The sequence below is a fragment of the Protopterus annectens genome, chromosome 5.part0 (assembly GCF_019279795.1).
Source record: "Protopterus annectens isolate FY-2018-M chromosome 5.part0, PAN1.0, whole genome shotgun sequence".
Lineage (NCBI taxonomy): Eukaryota > Metazoa > Chordata > Ceratodontiformes > Protopteridae > Protopterus > Protopterus annectens.
Window position 1 is genome coordinate 1,519,761,003 of NC_056735.1, and position 20,242 is coordinate 1,519,781,244.

At 43.1% G+C, this 20,242-nt stretch overlaps 1 protein-coding gene across 1 annotated transcript in view; it reads left to right on the plus strand.

The window, feature by feature from the left end:
* TMEM45A (transmembrane protein 45A) overlaps positions 1-20,242 on the plus strand; it is a 419,816-nt gene that overhangs the window by 40,349 nt on the left and 359,225 nt on the right. The window contains exon 2 of the mRNA XM_044071333.1: positions 7,542-7,757. Coding sequence (XP_043927268.1) covers positions 7,565-7,757 — 193 coding nt within the window. The 5' untranslated portion in view covers positions 7,542-7,564. The remainder of the gene's footprint in view (positions 1-7,541; positions 7,758-20,242) is intronic.

Sequence of the window (20,242 nt, forward strand, 5' to 3'; positions counted from 1 at the left end):
TTTAGTGTTTTGGTCCAGGTTAGATGGCAGAAAGGTGTAGTATGAATTATAGCCTGGTAATGCAGGGGTGACCTCTGGAGCCTTGAACCTGGTCTCTGTCACTAAACAGATGTCGATGTTCTCCATTTTAAGGAGTGCCTTGAGTGAGTGCATTTTGAGGTTTAGACTTCTAGCATTGATTAGCATTACCCTCAGAATTTGCTTGCTTGTACCTGTTGCGGTTGTGAATTTAGCATTTGAACCTTGTCTAAGAAAGGCACTATAGGGTTGGCAAGAGTCTTAGCCAGTATCCGGAATCCCAGGGGGCAAAAGGTGCAGGCCATCCCTGGCAAAGCATCGTGGTCTGTCAGCCATGTGGTCCCAGGCAGACAGATACTGGATCCCCTTGGAATGACAGCAGAAGCTTAGCCAATTGTTGAAGTCCAATTATTTTGTCCTTGTACTATAGGATCATTCTGGGTGATAGCAGGATGCTACTCAAAGGTCATACCTGCCTGGGCTACAAGATCCGAGAGCTCCTCTATGTCTCTTTTCATGTAGTCCAGGGAGGTACGTCTCAGGTCATTCACACCAACATGGACAATGACAGAGTCATATTTGTACTTGTTGTGGAGAGACCTGAGTGCGGGCGTAATGTGGTGGATTTCTGGCACCCGACAGGCAGCTGTGACAGTATCTTTCTCCTTGTTTAGCCTGGTGAGTGGGACATTAGTGTACCTGACTATAGAGTTACCTATGACTAGTGTGTTGGGTACGTTGTTTTGCCTTTTGGGCTGAGGTTCAGTGGCACACTGATTTTGTGGGCTGTGTGTCATTTGGGTAATGTTGGGTGGTGGTGAATGTTCATCATGTTACACTGTTGCAGTCATCACCGTAGGGTTCTTCCTGCCGGCAGGCAGCCAGCCCTCGGTCGGCCAGAATCCCAAAGTCTGGGTCCGGCGTCGGCTGTTCAGTCCATGCTCCCTGACATCAGAGCACCAGGAGTACAAAGCTGCCAGCCGACACCATGTTCTCCAGTCATTCTTGTCGTGTGGTGAAAGCAGTTCGCAAGTGCCGGTCGGCTGACTCCTGATATTTTTTCGTGCTTCATTCCGAAGACTTTCTTCTTCTCAAAGCTAAATACCCCGTTGGGGAAACTTTTTTCTTGCTCCAGTCCGATCTCAGTAAAAGTTAATAATTGTATTTCTTGTGGGAAGCAAATACCTCATAAGGATTTCCACTCTTACTGTATTCCTTGTTTAGGCCCTGACCACGACGTAGCTAGTTGTCAGTTTTGTGCTAGATTTAGCCAACGTACTATTAAGCGGAGGTACAATTTTGCTTTTCACTACTTTGGCAGGCGATTTAATTACAATATGTCGGACACGCTTCCGACTACCAGAGTTCACAAACGACGCAAGGATAAGGACAGGCCTCTGAGGTCCAAATCAGACGGTTTACAAGCAGAGCCAGCTACAGGTTCGGCCGTCGTCAGTGAGGTGCTTTCGCAGCCCCTGTCGTTGGCCATTTCAGAACCGATTGCCGAAACGGACTCCCAAGAGGAGCCGACTAGGCCTTTGAGTACTCCAGCTGCAGGACCTTCGGACAATGCTCCCTCGGATGGGCCCGGAGCCGCTGTGCAGGTACCGGCTTCTGAGGGGGTTTTCAGGCCTACACAGCTTCTGATAAAGGCAAAGACAAAGGCGAAGACTCCTCCTAAACCTAAGACTCCGGCCCAGGCCTCTTCTGATCCGGGACCCAAATCTCAGAAACAGATGCTTAAAATGGTGGAGGACTTACTAACCATGATTAGGAGTTCACATCCCCCTCCAGACAAAAGGCCAAGGCAAGAATTGGATTATGAATCCTCTAATCAGGCATCTATTTCTTCAGTGTCTTCCTCTGAACTGGAATATACTTTCCCTCCTTATGAGGATTCTGATGCTGAGGAATCCATTCCATCAGCTTCTCCCCCTGAGGATTTTTCTTTTGGGGAAACTTTACATGACATGAGGGAACATTTTCACTGGGAAGGACAGGAGTACTCTGAATCTAAGAGAAGGCTTAGGGATTTCCTTCTTCTTCCCCAACACAGACCCCTGGCTATTCCTCCTATTTTGGATATTGTGGATGATGTCTTTTCTGAGGCTAATTTAACTCCTGACTCCTTTCCTCCAGCCCCTGCTAAGCCTGACAGATATTACAGGGTCCCTGACTCCCACCAGTTCCTTTACAAAAATCCTGCTGCTGATCCAGAAACCATTTCTCAGGGTCCTAAGGGTGTTAAGGCTGCCTCTGCTAAACACCCTATTCCGTCAGATAAGGATTCTAGAGCTTTGGAGAGATGGGGCAAAAAAGTGTACACTTCTGCTACTTTATCCATTAGGGCTTTAAATTGTCAATTTCATATGCTAAAATATCAGCAATTTCTGCTGTCTGTTATGAAACAAAAACTAGGTACCATTTCTGCATGTGCAGATAATAAGGAATTGCACGATTTGATGCATGCTACTGAGCAGGTGGGGAAGCATGGCTTACACTGTGATTTTGATGCCTTGGAGGCTTCATGCAGAGTGGCTGCCACTGGCACAGTCATTAGAAGGCATGCTTGGTTAAAGGAACAGAACTTACCTGATCAAGTGAAAGCAAAGTTACTGGATGCTCCTGTTCAGCATAATGTTTTGTTTGGGTCTAAGGCTGAAGAGTTGATAAAGAAAATGGAGGATAAGGCAAAATCCATGCAAACGGTTAAGGATTTCTTACAAGTTCAGCCCCCAAGATTTAGCAGAAATTGGCCAACTAAAAATTGGTCCTTTCCCAGCTCGGACAGGCCTCAGAGGGGTAGATATAGGCGCTCCAGAGGGAGGGCCCAAGCACAGGCCTCTTACAGACCTAGACAGTGGAGTGCTTCCACCTCCAGGGGTGGAGAGGACAGACCTCACTCTTATAGAAAACAGGCTCAATGACTCCCCCTGCATGGCTCCAGGAGCCTCTCTCCTGGAAGCCCCTCTAGGAGGAAAACTCTCTCTTTTCCAACAAAGTTGGACTTACATAACCCAAGACAAGTGGGTTCTGGATGTTGTTTCAAGAGGTTACAAATTCCACTTTCATACCTTGCCAAAACCAAATGGATGGCCAGACCTACCAAAACACCAATGGGCAGAGGCATTAAACCAGGTGGGATCCCTCATGGCTATGAGGGCCATAGAACTGGTTCCACAATCAGAGACGGGGCAGGGCTTTTACTCAAGGCTCTTTCTAGTTCCCAGAAAACAAAATTCATGGAGACCCATCCTGGATCTGTCAGTCTTAAATACTTTCCTGGAGATACCAAAGTTCAAGATGCTTACTCTGCAGCAGCTCCTGCCAATGTTGAGCAAAAATGCATGGATGGTGACATTGGATTTAAAGGAGGCTTACCTACACATCTCTATCAGACAGGAGTGCAGAAAATACCTCAGGTTCAAGGCTGGCTCGAAACATTACCAATTCTCTGCGCTGCCCTTTGGCTTGTCTACTGCACCTAGGGTCTTCACCAAGTGCCTGGCACCAGTAGTAGCTTATTGCAGACTCAAGGGAATTCAAATTTACCCTTATCCGGATGACTGCCTTATTCAAGCAGACAGCAAGGATGTCTTACTCCAGCACCTGGAATTTGTTCAAAATCTGCTCAAGTACCTGGGATTCACTGTGAACATAAAAAAGTCAAATTTGACACTCACACAACAGATAACTTTTCTGGGTGCTCTTCTAAACACAACAACCCATATGGCATTCCTGACAGCCATAAAACAAGTACAGCTGGCTTCAACTTTCAAAACCTTGGCATTAATGTCTCAGCTAACTGCAAGGAAATTCCTGCAGGCTTTGGGTTACATGGCCTCCTGCATCCTTCTCATACAATATGCAAGACTACATATGAGAAAAATTCAATGGTACTTAAAAAGTGTATGGTCCCAGCATTGTCACAGTCTAGACACACAGATTGCTGTCTTGCCTTGCCTACAAAAGGAATTCCATTGGTGGACCATGGCATGTCTTCACAACAAAGGGAAAGCCTTCAGTCTACCTCCAGCCAACCAAGTGTTAACCACGGATGCCTCGGATTACGCATGGGGAGCCCACTTGCAGGGGAAAGGCCTGCAAGGTTTTTGGACAGAGAATCAGAAGCACCTACATATCAATTTAAAAGAGATGTTAGCTGTACAGAATGCCCTCTTGGCTTTCAGGGATCTTTTACAGCCAGGACAACTACTGATACGGACAGACAACACCACAGTTATGTGGTACATAAACAAGCAAGGGGGTTCACACTCCTACCCCCTTTGCAGACTAGCCATGACTCTATGGAACACAGCTCTAGCTTGCAAAGTGGATCTACAAGCTCAGTTCCTGCCAGGGAAACAAAATATTCTGGCAGACAGTCTGAGCAGGAACCTGTCAGACCCACATATGTGGATGCTAGACACCCAAATATTCAAGATGATTACAGAAGCCTGGGGCTGTCCGGACATAGATCTATTTGCACCCCCCCCCCCTCAACCACCAGTTACAGATTTTTTGCACAAGGACATTTCACAAACTAGCATGGAAAGTGGATGCTCTCTCATTCAGTTGGAGGAACCTCTCGGGGTATGCCTTTCCTCCACTACCTCTTCTTCCACGGGTGTTACTAAAGATCAAGCAGGACAAACACAAGATGATTTTACTGGCCCCAAATTGGCCTCATCAGTTTTGGTACTCAACACTGATGAATCTATCCCAGGAACCTCCTTGGATTCTACCTCAGATTCCAAACCTTTTGTCCCAACACCAGGGCCAGGTTCTGCACTCTCATATCAAAACTCTCAGCCTGGCAGCCTGGCGTATTCAGGGTCTATGATTAATCCTACCCTTCCCAAACAGGTCATGGATGTCGTCTTAGAAGCCAGATGGCCTAGCACTAGAAAATCTTATGCAGGTAAATGGAAGAGATTTTGCACCTGGATGCATGCTCAGGATTCGGATCCTCTCATTCCTAATATCCCATTGATTTTACATTACCTGACAGACATGTTACATAAGGGTTTATCCTTCTCCTCCATAAAAATACATGCCTCGGCTATCTCTGCACATTACAATACAGATCCTCCAATCTTTTCACATCTTCTGAAACAATATCTCAGAGGAGCAAGGAATTTAAGGCCCCCTAGGACACCACCCATACCTGCCTGGGACCTCAACTGTGTTCTGGAAAAACTCACTCTGCCTCCTTTTGAGCCTGCTGCCACATCTGATATTAAGTATTAATCATGGAAGACAGCTATCCTACTGACTTCAGCCAGGAGAGTCTCGGAGTTACAAGCACTCATGGCTGTGGAACCTTATATTATTTTTCATCAAGATAGGGTGTCTTTAAGGACTAATCCTACTTTCATGCCTGAAGTGGTTTCCAAAGTGGCTTTAAATCAAACTATTCACCTGCCAGCTTTTTTCACTAATACACAAAATAAGGGGGAAAGGATCTTGCATTCCTTGGATGTACACAGACAACTTCGTTTTTACCTGGACAAAACCAAGAATATCAGGAAAACAGAGCAACTGTTTGTTTCTTATGCAACAAATTCCCAAGGCAAAGCTATTTCAAAACAGACCATTTCTAAATGGATTGCTCATGGAATCAGATTTTGTTACTCTCATCATGGAAAGCAAATCCCAGGAAAAATTAGGACTCACTCTATCAGAGCTGCTGCTACTTCAGCTGCCTTTCTCAGGGGAGTACCTACCAAAGATATTTTGGAAGCTGCAACTTGGAGTTCAGTGCATACTTTCTCTAAGCACTATAATCTCCCTCTTTACTCTAAGTCTAGGGCAGGCTTTGCTTCTGCAGTCTTGCAGGGCCTTCTAGCCGCCCCTTCTTCTCTATAACCACCACCCTTTATCTCAGCTTTGGGATTCAACCCTACAGTGATGACTGCAACAGTGAAACACGATGAACATAGTACAGTTGTGTACACTTACCATAAATGTAGATGTTCGAGTGTCTTCACTGTTGCAGTCTGGGTTACCCACCCTCCTGTCCCCCTTATACTTTTATTAGTGTGGTTTCCTACTTCACCCTTCTTCTGAGGTGTATTTGCTACAGGTTATGGGGTTTGTTGTATGTTACATTTTTGTTTTACTATTAGCCTTCACTTTTGGGCACCTGACATCTGGGGCAAGAAAAACTGGAGAACATGGTGTTGGCTGGCAGCTTTGTACTCCTGGCACTCTGACGTCAGGGAGCATGACTGAACAGCCGACGCTGGACCCAGACTTTGGGATTCTGGCCGACCGAGGGCTGCCTGCCGGCAGGAAGAACCCTACAGTGATGACTGCAACAGTGAAGACACTCGAACATCTACATTTATGGTAAGTGTACACAACTGTACTTTGTCTGTGTTTCAGCTTGGAAGGTCTCTGTTGTTTGGGAAGGTTTTTATTGAGAGCCTCCGTGAATGTGGGTGTGTGCTTTGTATTTCTGTGTGTGGGTTTTGCTAGTGTGGGTTTTGAAGGGCTATGTGTTGAGTGAGTGTGGAGCAGGTGTTATCCTTTTCCTCTTGACTGTCTAGTTCAGTTTTGGCTGGAGAGAGCTTGGCTTCCAGTTTGGCTATATAAGTGCATCTCTCACAGGTCGTAGTGTTGGGTGGTAGGAGGAGAGAGTTGTCAGTGTATACGTTCAAGAGGTGTGAGAGCTATGTGAGAGCTATGCCTCCCCCACTTGGGGTGCAGAGGGTTTGCTCCCTTGAAAAAAGCACTTTTAAGTATTTGCTCATGTGGTCTTTTGGCCATTTGAATTTGGTGATGTAGGTGCTTGGCTTGTTGTGTTTTGATATTTCACTGTGGAACCAATGAGAACAGTATGCTTTTTCATCTTAATTCTACCCCAGTCTACTAAAGATGTTTCCTCTCCACCTCCTGTCCATCTTGTGTACACTCCGCCTACCCAGGCCCAGACTTAAAAAATGCAACTAATTCACACAGTAGGTGCAGTACTGTATTGATGATATTATCCTTCTGTGCTCCCCCGTAATGCCTTCCAGCTCTAAAATACAGACAAAAGAAAAGGGAGTTAGAGATGTTTAATGTGATCTTAAGTCCATTACACACAACTATTTCAGTGATGTGACTAATGGGGCTCAAATTGTGAGACATTAGCCTGCATTTTGTAAGTTCAGCAAAGGACAAATAGTTTACTTCCAGCAGAACATTTTAATCTGTTTTTATACTAATTGTACAAGTGCATTAACATAGTATTTTTGATTCTGCTCACTTTCTCTTGAAAACATGTACTTCCTTAATCTGATATGCTTTGTAAGTAATGTTTATTGACCATTTGCTTTAAAATACTTTAATAATGTTTGTTGAGTGTTTTTTTTTTGAATTGTCAAAATGTATTTCTGTGCTTGTTTTGGAGCATTTCTCCCTGGAAAATGGGCATTCCAGTTCCCAGATGGACTTTCCTAGTATACAAAAGCAAATAAATAGTTAAATTATACATTGCATAATTACAGCTATAAATATATATATTTTTTATTTTTCAGATACAAGGTACTGCTAAAGAATCATGGGTAATTTCAAGGGACATGCACTACCGGGTACTTTTTTCCTTCTTTTTGGCTTGTGGTGGTCTGTAAAATATCCCCTGAAGTACATCTTGAAGAAGAAGAATAAAAATGTGTGTTACATAATGTCAGCTAAAGGATTTCATCAGTTAGAGGTTGCAGAGGGAATTGTAAAAGCTGCATTTGCACTGATAGGTAAGCATTCTGCTTTGCTTATGCAGACCTAATACAAGGCAAGCAATATTTTGAAATGTTGTTAGCATGTTAAACTGACTGTAAGTTGTTTAGACTAATTTTAGTTAGCTTAATTGTTATGAAGGATTTTATGATACAGACATTATTATTAATCATCAGTCTCTACATTTGCACAAAGGTCATGCAAAAATGTCTAGAAGCAGTGTAGTCTAATATCAAGGCGGTCATATCCAGAGTTCCATAGTTATCCATCCTGGGGCTACTTTTATCAGCTTGCTTATAAGTTTATAAACTTAAAACAAACTTAAGAAAAAAAAATACAAAACGATGATACCAGAGAGTAAATGCGCCTTACCAAAAAACCATCAGCAAAATTTTAAAGTAAAATAAATATGGTAAAGGAGCAAACAAAGGCTGCAAATACTCAACAGCATATAAATTCCTTCGACACTTCTACTTTTATACTTCCATAGTATACCAATTGATCCAGACTATTAGTCCCGGTAGTCGAGGAGGGGACCTTAGAAACTTCACTGAAAGATGTGAGCTTAAGTGGATTATTAGACTTGGGGCCAACAAAACCCCTGGCCTGAATGATAAGGTACCCCTGAAACCCTTATTAAAAGTATGTAGGCTTATTGCTAAGTAATTGATAGAGTAATGCCTCTGTGGCGACACATGCATATCATTTTTCAGCATGAGAATTAATGTGTGTAGTCTGTTTGCATGCATTAAATATTCCTCATTATGGAACATGTTTTTATAAGCATTTTTGTGTTACTTTACATTTTGATGACACGTGCATATCATTTATGAGAATTGATGTGTGTAGTTTGTTTGCATGCATTATATATTCCTCATTATAGAACATATTTTTATGAGCATTTTTTGTGTTACTCTATGTCTTGAAAGACCACAGTTCCATTGTATGTTTGGGTTTTTGTTATGTTCTACAAATTTATCATGAATAATTATTTTTAAACAATGTAGTTAATGTATTTTATATTTTTAAATTATCATATATTTGTAAGTAGTAGGCTATATTTTTAGTCTTTCAAGTGTGAGATTCTTTTAGTGAGAATACCACTTTAATGAAATTGAATGAATTAGCTACAGGTTGGATTAATCAGTTGTTTAATTGGTATACTGTAGAAATATAAAAGTAGAATTGTTCTTGTCTTCCATGTTTTAATGGTCTGAGGAAGCCCGAAGGGATGAAAGCGCTTACCAGTACACAAATAAACTGAGTTTTTATTCCAGTTTGGACTGTTCCTGTCTTCGATACTTGTGTGGAAGGAATTTATATGCTGCTGTGTATTTGCAGCCTTTGTTTGCCGCTTTACTGTCTTTATTTTATTTTAAAACTTAAGAAAAAGATGCAGAATGTTACCGTATAACTGCACTTTATTAAACATAGTTGAACGTTTTCATCCAAGTAACAGGACTTCTTCAAAACTGTATTAAAATCCACACAATTCCTTCTTGTATAGCTAAACACATGATCAGTTACATAGTCAGATACCTTCTGCAAGTATTCAAGGCTATGGGAAAATTAAACTTAGGCACAAATTGTCTTGCTGCAGTAAGGGAGTAGTATACATAGCACAGTGTCAGCAATGCCCCAGTTTATACACTGGAAAGACTGTCAAACCCTTAGATGCAGAATTTATCGACATTTGTATGATATAAATAAAAATGATAAGCATAATGCACTTTGCAGACATATCAATGTCAAAAGAAGCTATAATTTCAAGTTTTATGCCATTGACCAGGTCGATCTTGTGTCTCCCGGGGGTCCTAAGAATGATATTCTTGAGATGGCGGAATTTAAATGGCAACTCAGAACTAATTCCTATGTGGAACCAGGTCTTAATGATTTGGTTTCTATTTCTAGTGTTTTAAGGTTCAAAGCAGGTTGTTTCTTGTAGCTGAAATTATGTTTAAACCAGTATTTGGAATTATTGTTTTATTTATTTAGATTGTATTAAATTTGTATTTGATTTTAGGTAAACATTTTAGTACATCAATACTGGAGTATTTTATCATATGATGCATTTGTGCACACTTTTATTGCAGGTCGGTTTGTATACTTACTTTTTTTGTCTATTTTTCATCTTTACATTTTTCAAGTTCCCATTTTTTAGAAACTTTATGGTATCTGGTTATGTAACTGATCATGTGTTTAGCTGTATAAGAAGGAAGTGTGTGAATAGAATTCAATTCTGAAGAAGTCCTCTCACTTGGGCGAAAGTGCTCAACTATGTTTCATAAAGTACGGTTATATGGTGGTGTTGCTTCTTTTTCTTTGTTTTAAGTTTACAGTGTTCTTGCTTGTAAGTTGTATGTGACAAGGGTGTGCTTGTGGATAACCTGTTCAAAATGAAGGGAGAGGAGTGCAGCTAACTGCTAGCATGAAGACTGGAAAACTGGTATAATAAATTCTGAGTGATGACCTGAATGTTGCATTTGAATTCTATGCAACTGAAAATAACGGAAAAGTACTGAATATTAATAAAATTGCAGATAAAATGTTGCTCAGATAACATAAAATATTTGAATGACAAATTGGACCTGTGACTTAACAATTAAATGTTGTTTCTTCCATTTGAGAGTGTAGACCTGGGAAGGATAACAGTATTAAGATAAATTGGATTTTCCCAAGTCATAGGATCAGTACTAGTCCTTTTGGATCAGTGATTTGTAGTTGCTCAAAATGTCATCAGCAATTTTGGAATCAGTATCTGAACATGATGAGGAGAAAATAAAACCAGGATTAGTAGAAATGTGTCTTGCCGAATGACTGAACATCTTTAATATGTCTTCCTGATACAGAAGTAGTAATTGAAGTAATAACTTGCTTAAAATAATACCTACTACAATACTGGCTTCATAATATTAAGCAGGAGGTTGATGGTTTAGAAAAGACACCATATCACTTATGTCACAGATTTCCTGTTACATTGAATTTTTATTGCCGTGTGCTTTTCAGATTGCATTTTGCTGTGTCCCTGTTGGAGAGAGCCAACTACAAGGATCCTTTCTTTGGGTTGTAAATGAGCTGTACTTCAGTCAGAATGTGATACCTTTTTTTCAGTTAAGTCCTGCTTTTGGGAATGCCCATGTACCCAGATAATGCATGGCACATTGCAATACACTGGATATAGAAACACATTCAGAGCTTGCTACTTCCTTTTTTTATTTCTTTCAGAGTTCATAATCTTTGCCATATCGGGTAAAGTCATGTATTCCAATGCCTAATGTTAATCATAGTAAATGTCCCTATGGTTGCCAGATTTCCAGACAATATTGCCACTAGCATTTAGCATAGTATCTTAGGGAAGAGCTTGATATTAAACACAGCTACTCAGCATTGAAGGAGGGAGAACATTTAGACTAACTTTTTCAAGATGACCGTGATCAATAGAACTTCATTCAGAAGACCAGCAGGAGTGCCCCACTCAAAACCCCAGCTATTACGAAAAGGATAAGCACTTAGGCCAGGTTCAGGTCTCAAACGGGTGAGTCCAGTGTTCAGCAATCCCCATATTTCTGTTAGGTGGTATGCTCACCTTTGAGTAGTGAAGGTGTGAACCTAAACCAGTCTTTAGAGTCGGCTAATGAACTTGGGGATGGAGAAGGAGTGCTCTTATTTTCTACATTGGTAGGTGTGCATCCTGAGGTTGTTCTTCGTGCTTCACTGTTGCAGTCATCACACTTGGGTTATCTGCCTGCAGGTAGCCCTCAGTTGGCCCGAATACCAGAGTCTTAGGATTTCTGCGTCGGATGCTGTTGCCTCTTCCATGACATCAGGTCGTCGTGGGTATAAAACATGAAGCTGACGCCATTACATCGCCTTTTCTTGCCGTGTGGGAGCCCGAAGCAGAAGCAGTTTGCAAATGCTGGTCAGCCACTACCTGAAATTTTCGTTTTTCGAGTTTCAAACCTAAATTTTTCTAAAGCTAAGTACCCCGTTAGGGATCCTTTTTTCTTGCTCTAACTGATGTCAGAAAAAGTTAAGAATTGTCTTGCCTGTGGAAAGCAAATACCTCACAGAGATTTACATTCTTAATGCGTCACCTGTTTAGGCCCAGACCACAACGTTCCTTGCTGTCGATTTTGTGCCTTGTTCAACGCCCAAACTATTCGTCGTCAGGCTATCTTTGTCGCTAAATTCTTTCGCTCTCATTCTCTGTATTCCAAAATGGCTTCATTAAGCCTTCCGACCACTGATCTTCCAAACAAACATAAGGATAAAGACAGAGACAGACTGCATAGGTCCAAAACCGCTGCCAACACTTCCGTTAAGCTAGTCGCCAGTCTTCCAGTACTTAGTGAGGTGCTTTCGCAGCCCCTGATACCCGCTTCTGCAGATTCGCAGGCCTCTACTGAGACCCATTCTGAGTCCGGTATGCCACAAAATGTTTCTTCAACTATGGAACCTGCGGATGTCTCTACTTTGGATGGGTCCAGAGCCGCTGTGCAGGCACCAGCTTCTGAGGGTGTGTTCAGGCCTTCTGTTGTTCGTATTAAACCGACTACTTCATTTTTGACCAAAACCACTGAATTTCTCAGGCCCAGAGTTTGCACTACTCCTAGGAAACTGATGACCAAAGCGCATTCTCAAGCTCCCATGCCTCAAAAACAAATGCTTAGAATGGCTGAAGACCTTATTACTTTAATTAGGGGAAGCCAGCCTTCCCCCTCTAAAAGACAAATAATTGATTTTCCTTCTGATTCTACAGACCATGAGTCAGATGACTCTGACCCCTCTGATTACCAGGTCATACCCTTATCCACCTATGAGGATTCAGATGCAGAGGATTCCATCCCCTCTGCCTCCCCTCCAGAGGACTTTTCATTTGGTGAAACCTTGCATACCCTAAGAGAGCATTTCCACTGGGAATGTCAGGACTACCCTCAGTCAAAAAAGAGACTCAAGGAATTTTTAGACTTGTCTCAGTACAAGCCTCTAGCTATGCCCCCTGTCCTGGATATTGTAGATGATGTCTTCATGGAATCAAGTCTTACCCCTGATATTTTACCTTCAGCTCCTAGAAAGCCTGACAGGTACTACAGAGTACGTGACTCTCACAAATTTCTTTTTAAAAATCCTACTGCGGATCCAGAGACCATTTTCCGGGGACCTAAAGGTATTAAGACAACTACAGCCAAAAACCCTACCCCTTCGGACAGGGATTCTAGGCCTTTAGACAGATGGGGTAAGAAGGTATACACCTCTGAAACTCTTGCCATCGGGGCTCTAAACTGCCAGTTTCACATGTTGAAGTACCTGCATATGATGGAACTAATTAAACAAAACATGTTGTTGATTCATGGTTGTGCAGAAAACAAAGATTTACAAGAGTTAATGCATTCTGCTAACCCAAGTTGGTAAACATACTTTGCAGTGTGGTTTTGATGCCTTAGAAGCATCTTGCAGGGCTGCTGTCACTGGGTCTCTTCTGAGAAGACATGCTTGGCTGAAGGAACAAATCTTGCTAGACCATGTCAAAGCAAAATTACTAGATGCACCATTAAATCAAGAATGTTTGTTTGGCACAAAAGCAGAAGTTCTTAAAAAGATGGAAGAAAAAGCTAAATCTATGCAAACTGTTAAAGATTTCTTACAGGTACAGCCACCTAGATTCAGTAGGCACTGGCCTGCGAAAAAATGGTCCTTTCCAGTCCCTCCCAGGCCTTCTCAGTCCAAACCCAGAGGCAACAGACTACAAAGACTACAGTCTCATATGCACAGATCTAAACAATGGAGTGCACCCACCTCAAAAACAGGGAGTGGTAAGCCACCCTCTTATAGAAAAAGTTCACAATGACTTCTACTGCATCCTTTCCAGCCATGCCCAAGTACTTGCACCCCTAGGAGGAAAACTCACCCTGCGTGAAAAAAACTGGGAATACATTACCCAGGACCGTTGGGTCTTAAACATTGTATCCCAGGGATATAGATTCTACTTCTATTCACTGCCAACCCCAAGTGGATTGCCAGACCTTCCCCCAAACCAGTGGGCAGAGGCCCAAAAGCAAGTACCTTCTCCTCTCAGTATCAGGACTATTCAACCTGTTCCAACAGAGCAAAGGGGATAGGGTTTCTACTCCAGACTGTTTCTGGTGCCCAGAAAAGAAAACTCTTGGCTCCCTATCCTGGATCTGTCAATTCTCAACACCTTCCTGGTGGTACCAAAGTTCAAAATGCTTACATCCAACAGCTGCTACCTATGCTAGCCAAGGACTCCTGGCTTGTCACCCAAGACTTAAAATAAGCTTATCTGCACATCCCCTTAAGGTAATCTTGCAGGAAATATCTACGTTTCAGGGCAGGCTCTATTTAGACAGACAGTCAGGAATTGCTACTTCAGCACCTGACATTTGTAAAGAGACTCCTAACTTCTCTGGGGTATACCATCAACGAAACAAAATCACATCTGGTACCCAGCCAAGAAATTGTATTCCTGGGAGCAAGCTTGAACACAACTTCCCAGATGGCATTCCTCACTCCAGAAAATCAGGTTTATTTGACAAATTACTTCAAACTACTGGCCTCCCAAACCCAGCTATCTGCAAGAAAAATATTACAAGCTGTAGGGTTCATGGCCTCATGCATACTCCTAATTCCATATGCAATTCATGGCCTCATGCATACTCCTAATTCCATATGCAAGAATGCATTTAAGGAAACCTCAATGGTACTTGAAAAGTCTCTGGTGTCAACATTCTCAGGACGTGGAAACAGTGATTCCAATCATTCCTTGCCTAAGGATAGAGTTCCTTTGGTGGGCAGAGGCCTGCAACCACAACAAGGGACTCCCTTTCATTCAACCCCGCCGCAGCCCAAACCCTGACAATAGATGCATCAGACTATGCATGGGGGGGCTCACATGGCAGGCAAATGCATTCAAGGCAAATGGAGCCCAGGACAAATGCACCTGCATGTCAGTCAAAAAGAAATGTTAACTGTACAGAATGCACTGACAGCCTTCAAATACCTTATCCTTCCAGGGCAACTCTTGATAAAGACAGACAACACCACACTCATGTGGTACAAAAACAAGCAGGGGGGAACTCATTCCTACCCACTCTGCAGGTTAACCATGGCTCTGTGGAACACAGCCTTGAGCAACCAAGTACACCTGCAATTTCAGTTCCTGCCAGGCAAACAAAATTCACTGGCAGATGACTTAAGCAGAAATCTATTGGACCCACACGAGAGGAAAGTGGAACCCAATTCATTCAAGCTTCTAATCCACAGGTGGGGGACACCAGAGGTGGACCTCTTTGCTTCTCCCCAGAACCATCAATTGAGCAAATTTTGCACCAGAACTCCGCCAAGCATGGAAAGTGGATGCCCTATCCTTTACATGGGAAAACCTCTCAGTCTATGCCTTTCCCCCTCTGCCCCTCCTCTCAAAAGTACTACTCAAGATCAAACAGGACAGGCCAAGGACAATCCTTATTGCACCAGACTGGCCATGCCAGCACTGGTACCCACTTTTACGCAGTCTGACAAAAGTGACACCCTGGCAGCTGCATCAGATCCCCTCTCTGCTGTCCCAGCAGGATGGCCAGATTTTGCATCCTCAGCTGCAAGCCCTGACCCTAGAAGCCTGGCTTATTCCCAGAATACATCACCGGCAACCCTCAGCAAACAGGTGTTGGATGTCATCCTTGAGGCCAGGAGGCCTAGTACTAGGAAATCCTATTCAGAAAAGTGGAAAATGTACTGTTCTTGGAGCCAGTCTCAGGGAAAGGACACAGCCGTGTCCACCTTACTGCAAATCCTAGATTATCTAGCCGAGCTGCTCCACAAAGGCCTATCCTTCTCATCCATTAAGATTCATGCCTCTGCCATCTTAGCTCATTACAATACTGAGCCACCCCTCTTCTCTCACCCTCTGGTCAAACAGTTCCTGAGGGGAGCTAACAATTTAAGACCCCCCGAGGAAAGCTCCCACTCCTGCCTGGGACCTTAACTTTGTACTAGAGAAAAGCTCAAGTTTCCCCCTTTTGAGCCTGCTGCTACAGCAGAGTTAAAATCTCTCTCTTGGAAAACAGCCTTACGTCTAGCCATCACTTCAGCAAGAAGAGTGTCTGAAGTTACAGGCCCTTATGGCTGTGGAACCCTTCATTATCTTCCATGTGGACAGGGTTTCCCTCAGGACTAACCCATCATTTATGCCCAGGGTGGTATCCAGTGTGGCTGTAAACCAATCCATCCATTTACCAAACTTTTTTCCTAATCCTCAGAATAAAGGGGAAAGGATCCTGCACTCCTTGGACGTGCACAGTCAGCTTAGGTTCTACCTTGACAGGACTAAACTGTTCAGAAAATCTGACCAGCAGCTAGTCAGCTTTGCTACAGAGCAGAGGGCAAGACCATTTCAAAGCAAACCATCTCCAAATGGATAGCACACTGCATCCATTTCTGCTACAAGCACCATGGAAAACCTACCCCACAGGGGATCATAACCCATTCCACTAGGATTACCTCAACCTCTACAGCATTTTTCAGGGGAGTCCCTACAGGGACATCCTGGAAGCTGCAATCTGGAGTTCAGTACACACCTTCACCAAGCATTACCACTTACCTATCTTTTCTAAATCCAGAGCTGGATTTGCTACAGCAGTCTTACAAGGCCTGCTAGCCAGCTCTAATACTTCTTGACTGCCTCCAACCTTCCTCAGCTTTGGGAATCAACCCAAGTGTGATGATTGCAACAGTGAAACATGAAGAACATAGTACAGTTGTGTACACTTAACGTAAATGTAGATGTTTGAGTGTATTCACTGTTGCAGTCTTGGTTACCCTCCATCCAGCCCCCCTGACTTTTCTATACTTTCTACCTATCCTCTTTTTTGGCCATATCTTATGGCAATGGTATTTACTTTTTACTGGAGGTGTTCCACACCATGTAATTGCTTCCTATTTTGGGGGCTCCTGACATCTGGGGCAGGAAAAACTGATGTAATGGCGTCGGCTGCATGTTTTATACCCCTGATGACCTGATGTCATGGAAGAGGCGACAGCATCCGACGCAGAAATCCCAAAACTCTGGTATTCGGGCCGACTGAGGGCTACCTGCAGGCAGATAACCCAAGTGTAATGACTGCAACAGTGAATACACTTGAACATCTACATTTATGGTAAGTTTACACAACTGTACTTTCGTGGACCTCCCTGCCTTTGAATGATTGTTGGAACTCATGATTGGCCAGTCTGTTCTTGGAATTAGGTCCTTTGAGTCTCCTGGTAATTAGTTAAGGTAATCAGGACTGAAAGTCCCTTCTACCAGTAACTGACCTCCAGGCCCATATGGACTTTCAGGCCCCAGTTAAGGAAGGTCACCTGACCACTTCATGATGGAGCTGGCTTCTGAGAGAGAGCATGGACATAAAACATCAGACTGTTAGTTGATGTGAACTGGGTGTTGAAGGCATGCATTTGGGATTACATCTTTAGGGACTCCTCCCATCTTCTGCCACCTTCAGTTGGTGCATACTCCATTTCCAGTTCTCAGTCCCCAGCAACCAGCGTCAGTCTGTTACACCTTCACTGATGCATGAGTTGATGCCTCCTGGTACTTTTTTGAATTGGTGGATTTGAATTTCAAGGCCTCTGTTGTTGAGATAGGCATAGATAATGTGACTGCAGAACACTTTGATCTAGTCTACTACTCGTATTATCTTCCCTTACAGGCTGTTTGTGGAGTCTTTGAAGAATAGGCCTGAGAAGCCTTGGGTCATTCCTCCATCAAGAATGCCATCTGATCAACCTTGAGACACTCAAATATTTCCTGTCAGCACTAAAATGATCATATCAGTACCTTTTCCAATCCATTACCAGTGAGCAGATCATCTAATGAAGAATCCGTGTGCAGATTGATTACTTCATCATCCCATTGTATGTCCAAGAGAACACAACACTTTGACAGCTTGTGATTGGAGAAGGAGTCTGTAGCACTGGACAGATGAAGAAAGATGGTCTGCTTGCCAACCTACTCTTTTGAGGATTACAACCCCTGACCATTTTATTACAGATATCCTTATTCCAGGTACACAGTGTGGACTGTCCTGGAGAGGAGGCTGCACCTTATTTGCTAGATTAGACAGCTGCTGGAAATGTTTGCACACCTTTATAACTTCTTGTCCTTGGACTCTTTGGTAGGATAAAAATGTATCCCCTTTACACTTCACAGTATGGATGCTTTGGCTAGGGTCATAGGTTTTGCTGAATGCGTATGCAGAATGGTGCATCTGTGGCTGTCCTTTTTTAAGAGGGGCTTAAAATGAGATCATAGATGTCCACTTTATGGAAGAAAAGCTATTTGTAATGCTGTGACCTCTTGCAGAGGAAATAGGCCTTCACTTTTGCAACATGACCCTGAACTCCCCACTTCCACACCCACTCCTTCGCCTGATACATCAGGCCAGATGTAGAACAGAAAGAAGTCTCCTTGATGTTCAAGGATCTTTAAGCATCATGTGGTCTTACCTCTCCAGTCCCAGTGAATTAGTTCTGGTTTGACCTCCATGATCATCCCACAGATGTCCTGTATATGGCCTGGGACTGCCTTAGGGACAGTTCGAACCCAGCTTGGAGAACCATCACAAGTAACCAATGAGTTTTAGACTTAGACTTTTGCACTTTTGGGAATGATCTAGAGCTCTTGGGTTCCCTCCCAAAAAGGATTGTGTTGGTGAATCATTCTATATGAATGCTGCTCTTGGGAAGAAACAGATTATATTGTTTGTAGGGGTCATAGTGACTTTCATGGTTCAGAAAAAGTGCCAAGGATTTCACTCCCATGTATTCCTGATCCCAAAGAGTATGAGCAGCCCTCACCCCATTCTGGACCTCAGTAACTTCAACCACCACATCCATTACATTAAATATGCTTTCATTGCCGGGATGCTGACAGGGGTACAAACCACCAGTGAGGAAGCCTGTACAACAACGTCCCTTTGGCAGCTTTCGCCCTCATTAGGGAATACAGTGGATGGGGTAATGATTGCACATGTCTGATAGAAGATGTAATGGCTGGCCGATGCAGTGGAAAGAAACTACATAGAAAAAAAAAACCTTATGCCGTATGTGCTTGGTATACAGTGGTCATGTTCACCAAACATCATTGCCTCATATGTGACTGCATTTCCAAGTAGTTACATTGTAGGTAATCTTAATTATGCTTTCACAAGGGCCTTAGATAGTGTTAATTGGATATGATAGTTGCCTTTAGGCACATCAGAATCTGGGGTCCATTCAAGACACTTCCCTGTTTTTTCTTGTGTGTAACACACTTCCATTGCTGAATCTATCACAGATCCTGATGTTGACTGTTTTGATAACAGAATGGGGAGCTCACATCTGCGTTCACATAATGCAGGGGGGGTCACCCCACATCAAGTAAGTTGTCCAAGCCATTGCTTCTAGCCCTGGACGCTTTGGGGAAGCAGCTGCATCCTGGGATACCTGGATATTTCTTCATTCAGTTTGGCAGCCAGTTTATTGTTTAGTGTCAAAGCAAGCATGGAGTCGGATGACTGTGGACCCTGTTCAGGCTAATAATATTTGTTTCAAATTGGTACATAAACAGGGATATTATCTCCCGAGGAGCTGAGGATTCAGATGCTGTGTCTGTTCAGGATCTTACAGAAGTAAGATGGCCTGGAGATTGATCATCTGGCCACTCAGGAGAATGTAGTCCTTAACCTTACTTAGCACACAGAAGCAAGGGGGGAGGTAGCAGTGGTCATGATTTCCCTTGTCTGGTATGGGAGGTGCCTGTAAACTCTATTTATCCTTTTGCTGAGTCCACATCTCATTCTACACTTTAAGGGAGAAAGACCAAATTTTGTTGGTGGTTTAGGCAGGGGCCTGGTCCTGACAAGGGATCTTTGCCTTGCTGGGGGAAAGCCTCTTCCCATAAGGTCCTGGCTCCTGGTGTGGATCCCCTTATTCCACTGAACTTTCTGGTGGAAGTCTTGGACATTAGTGAAGCTGTTAGGAAGCTTTCAACTTGGAAAGGTTACACCACAAGTGAAAAACCGTTTTGGTCTGAGTGTAGGAGTACTGTATTTTTCCCTTTCTATGTGCTGACAGGTAATTATGACATATGTCAGACACCTGTACAACACAGGCCTCAGTTATTCCATGGTTAAGGTGCATATTTCAACTGTTTTGATACATCATGATCTACTGGAGAGCATGCCTGTGGCCTAGGACTGGATGGTCAAGTAATTTCTTATAACTGTGCTGCATCTTCCATTGAGAAACCCCCTCACCTGAAATTCATGGTAATCAGCTTTCCCATCCACCATTTTCTTGCCATGCTTGTCAACACTGATGTTTTCCTCTTGAAAACACTTTTCTGGTGGGGTGGCCATCACCTCCTGTATTCTGCCTTGAAGATTCAGGCCCTTGTATGTAGGAACCATATCTGGCTTTTATGTAGGCTAAGGTCTCCTTCAGGACA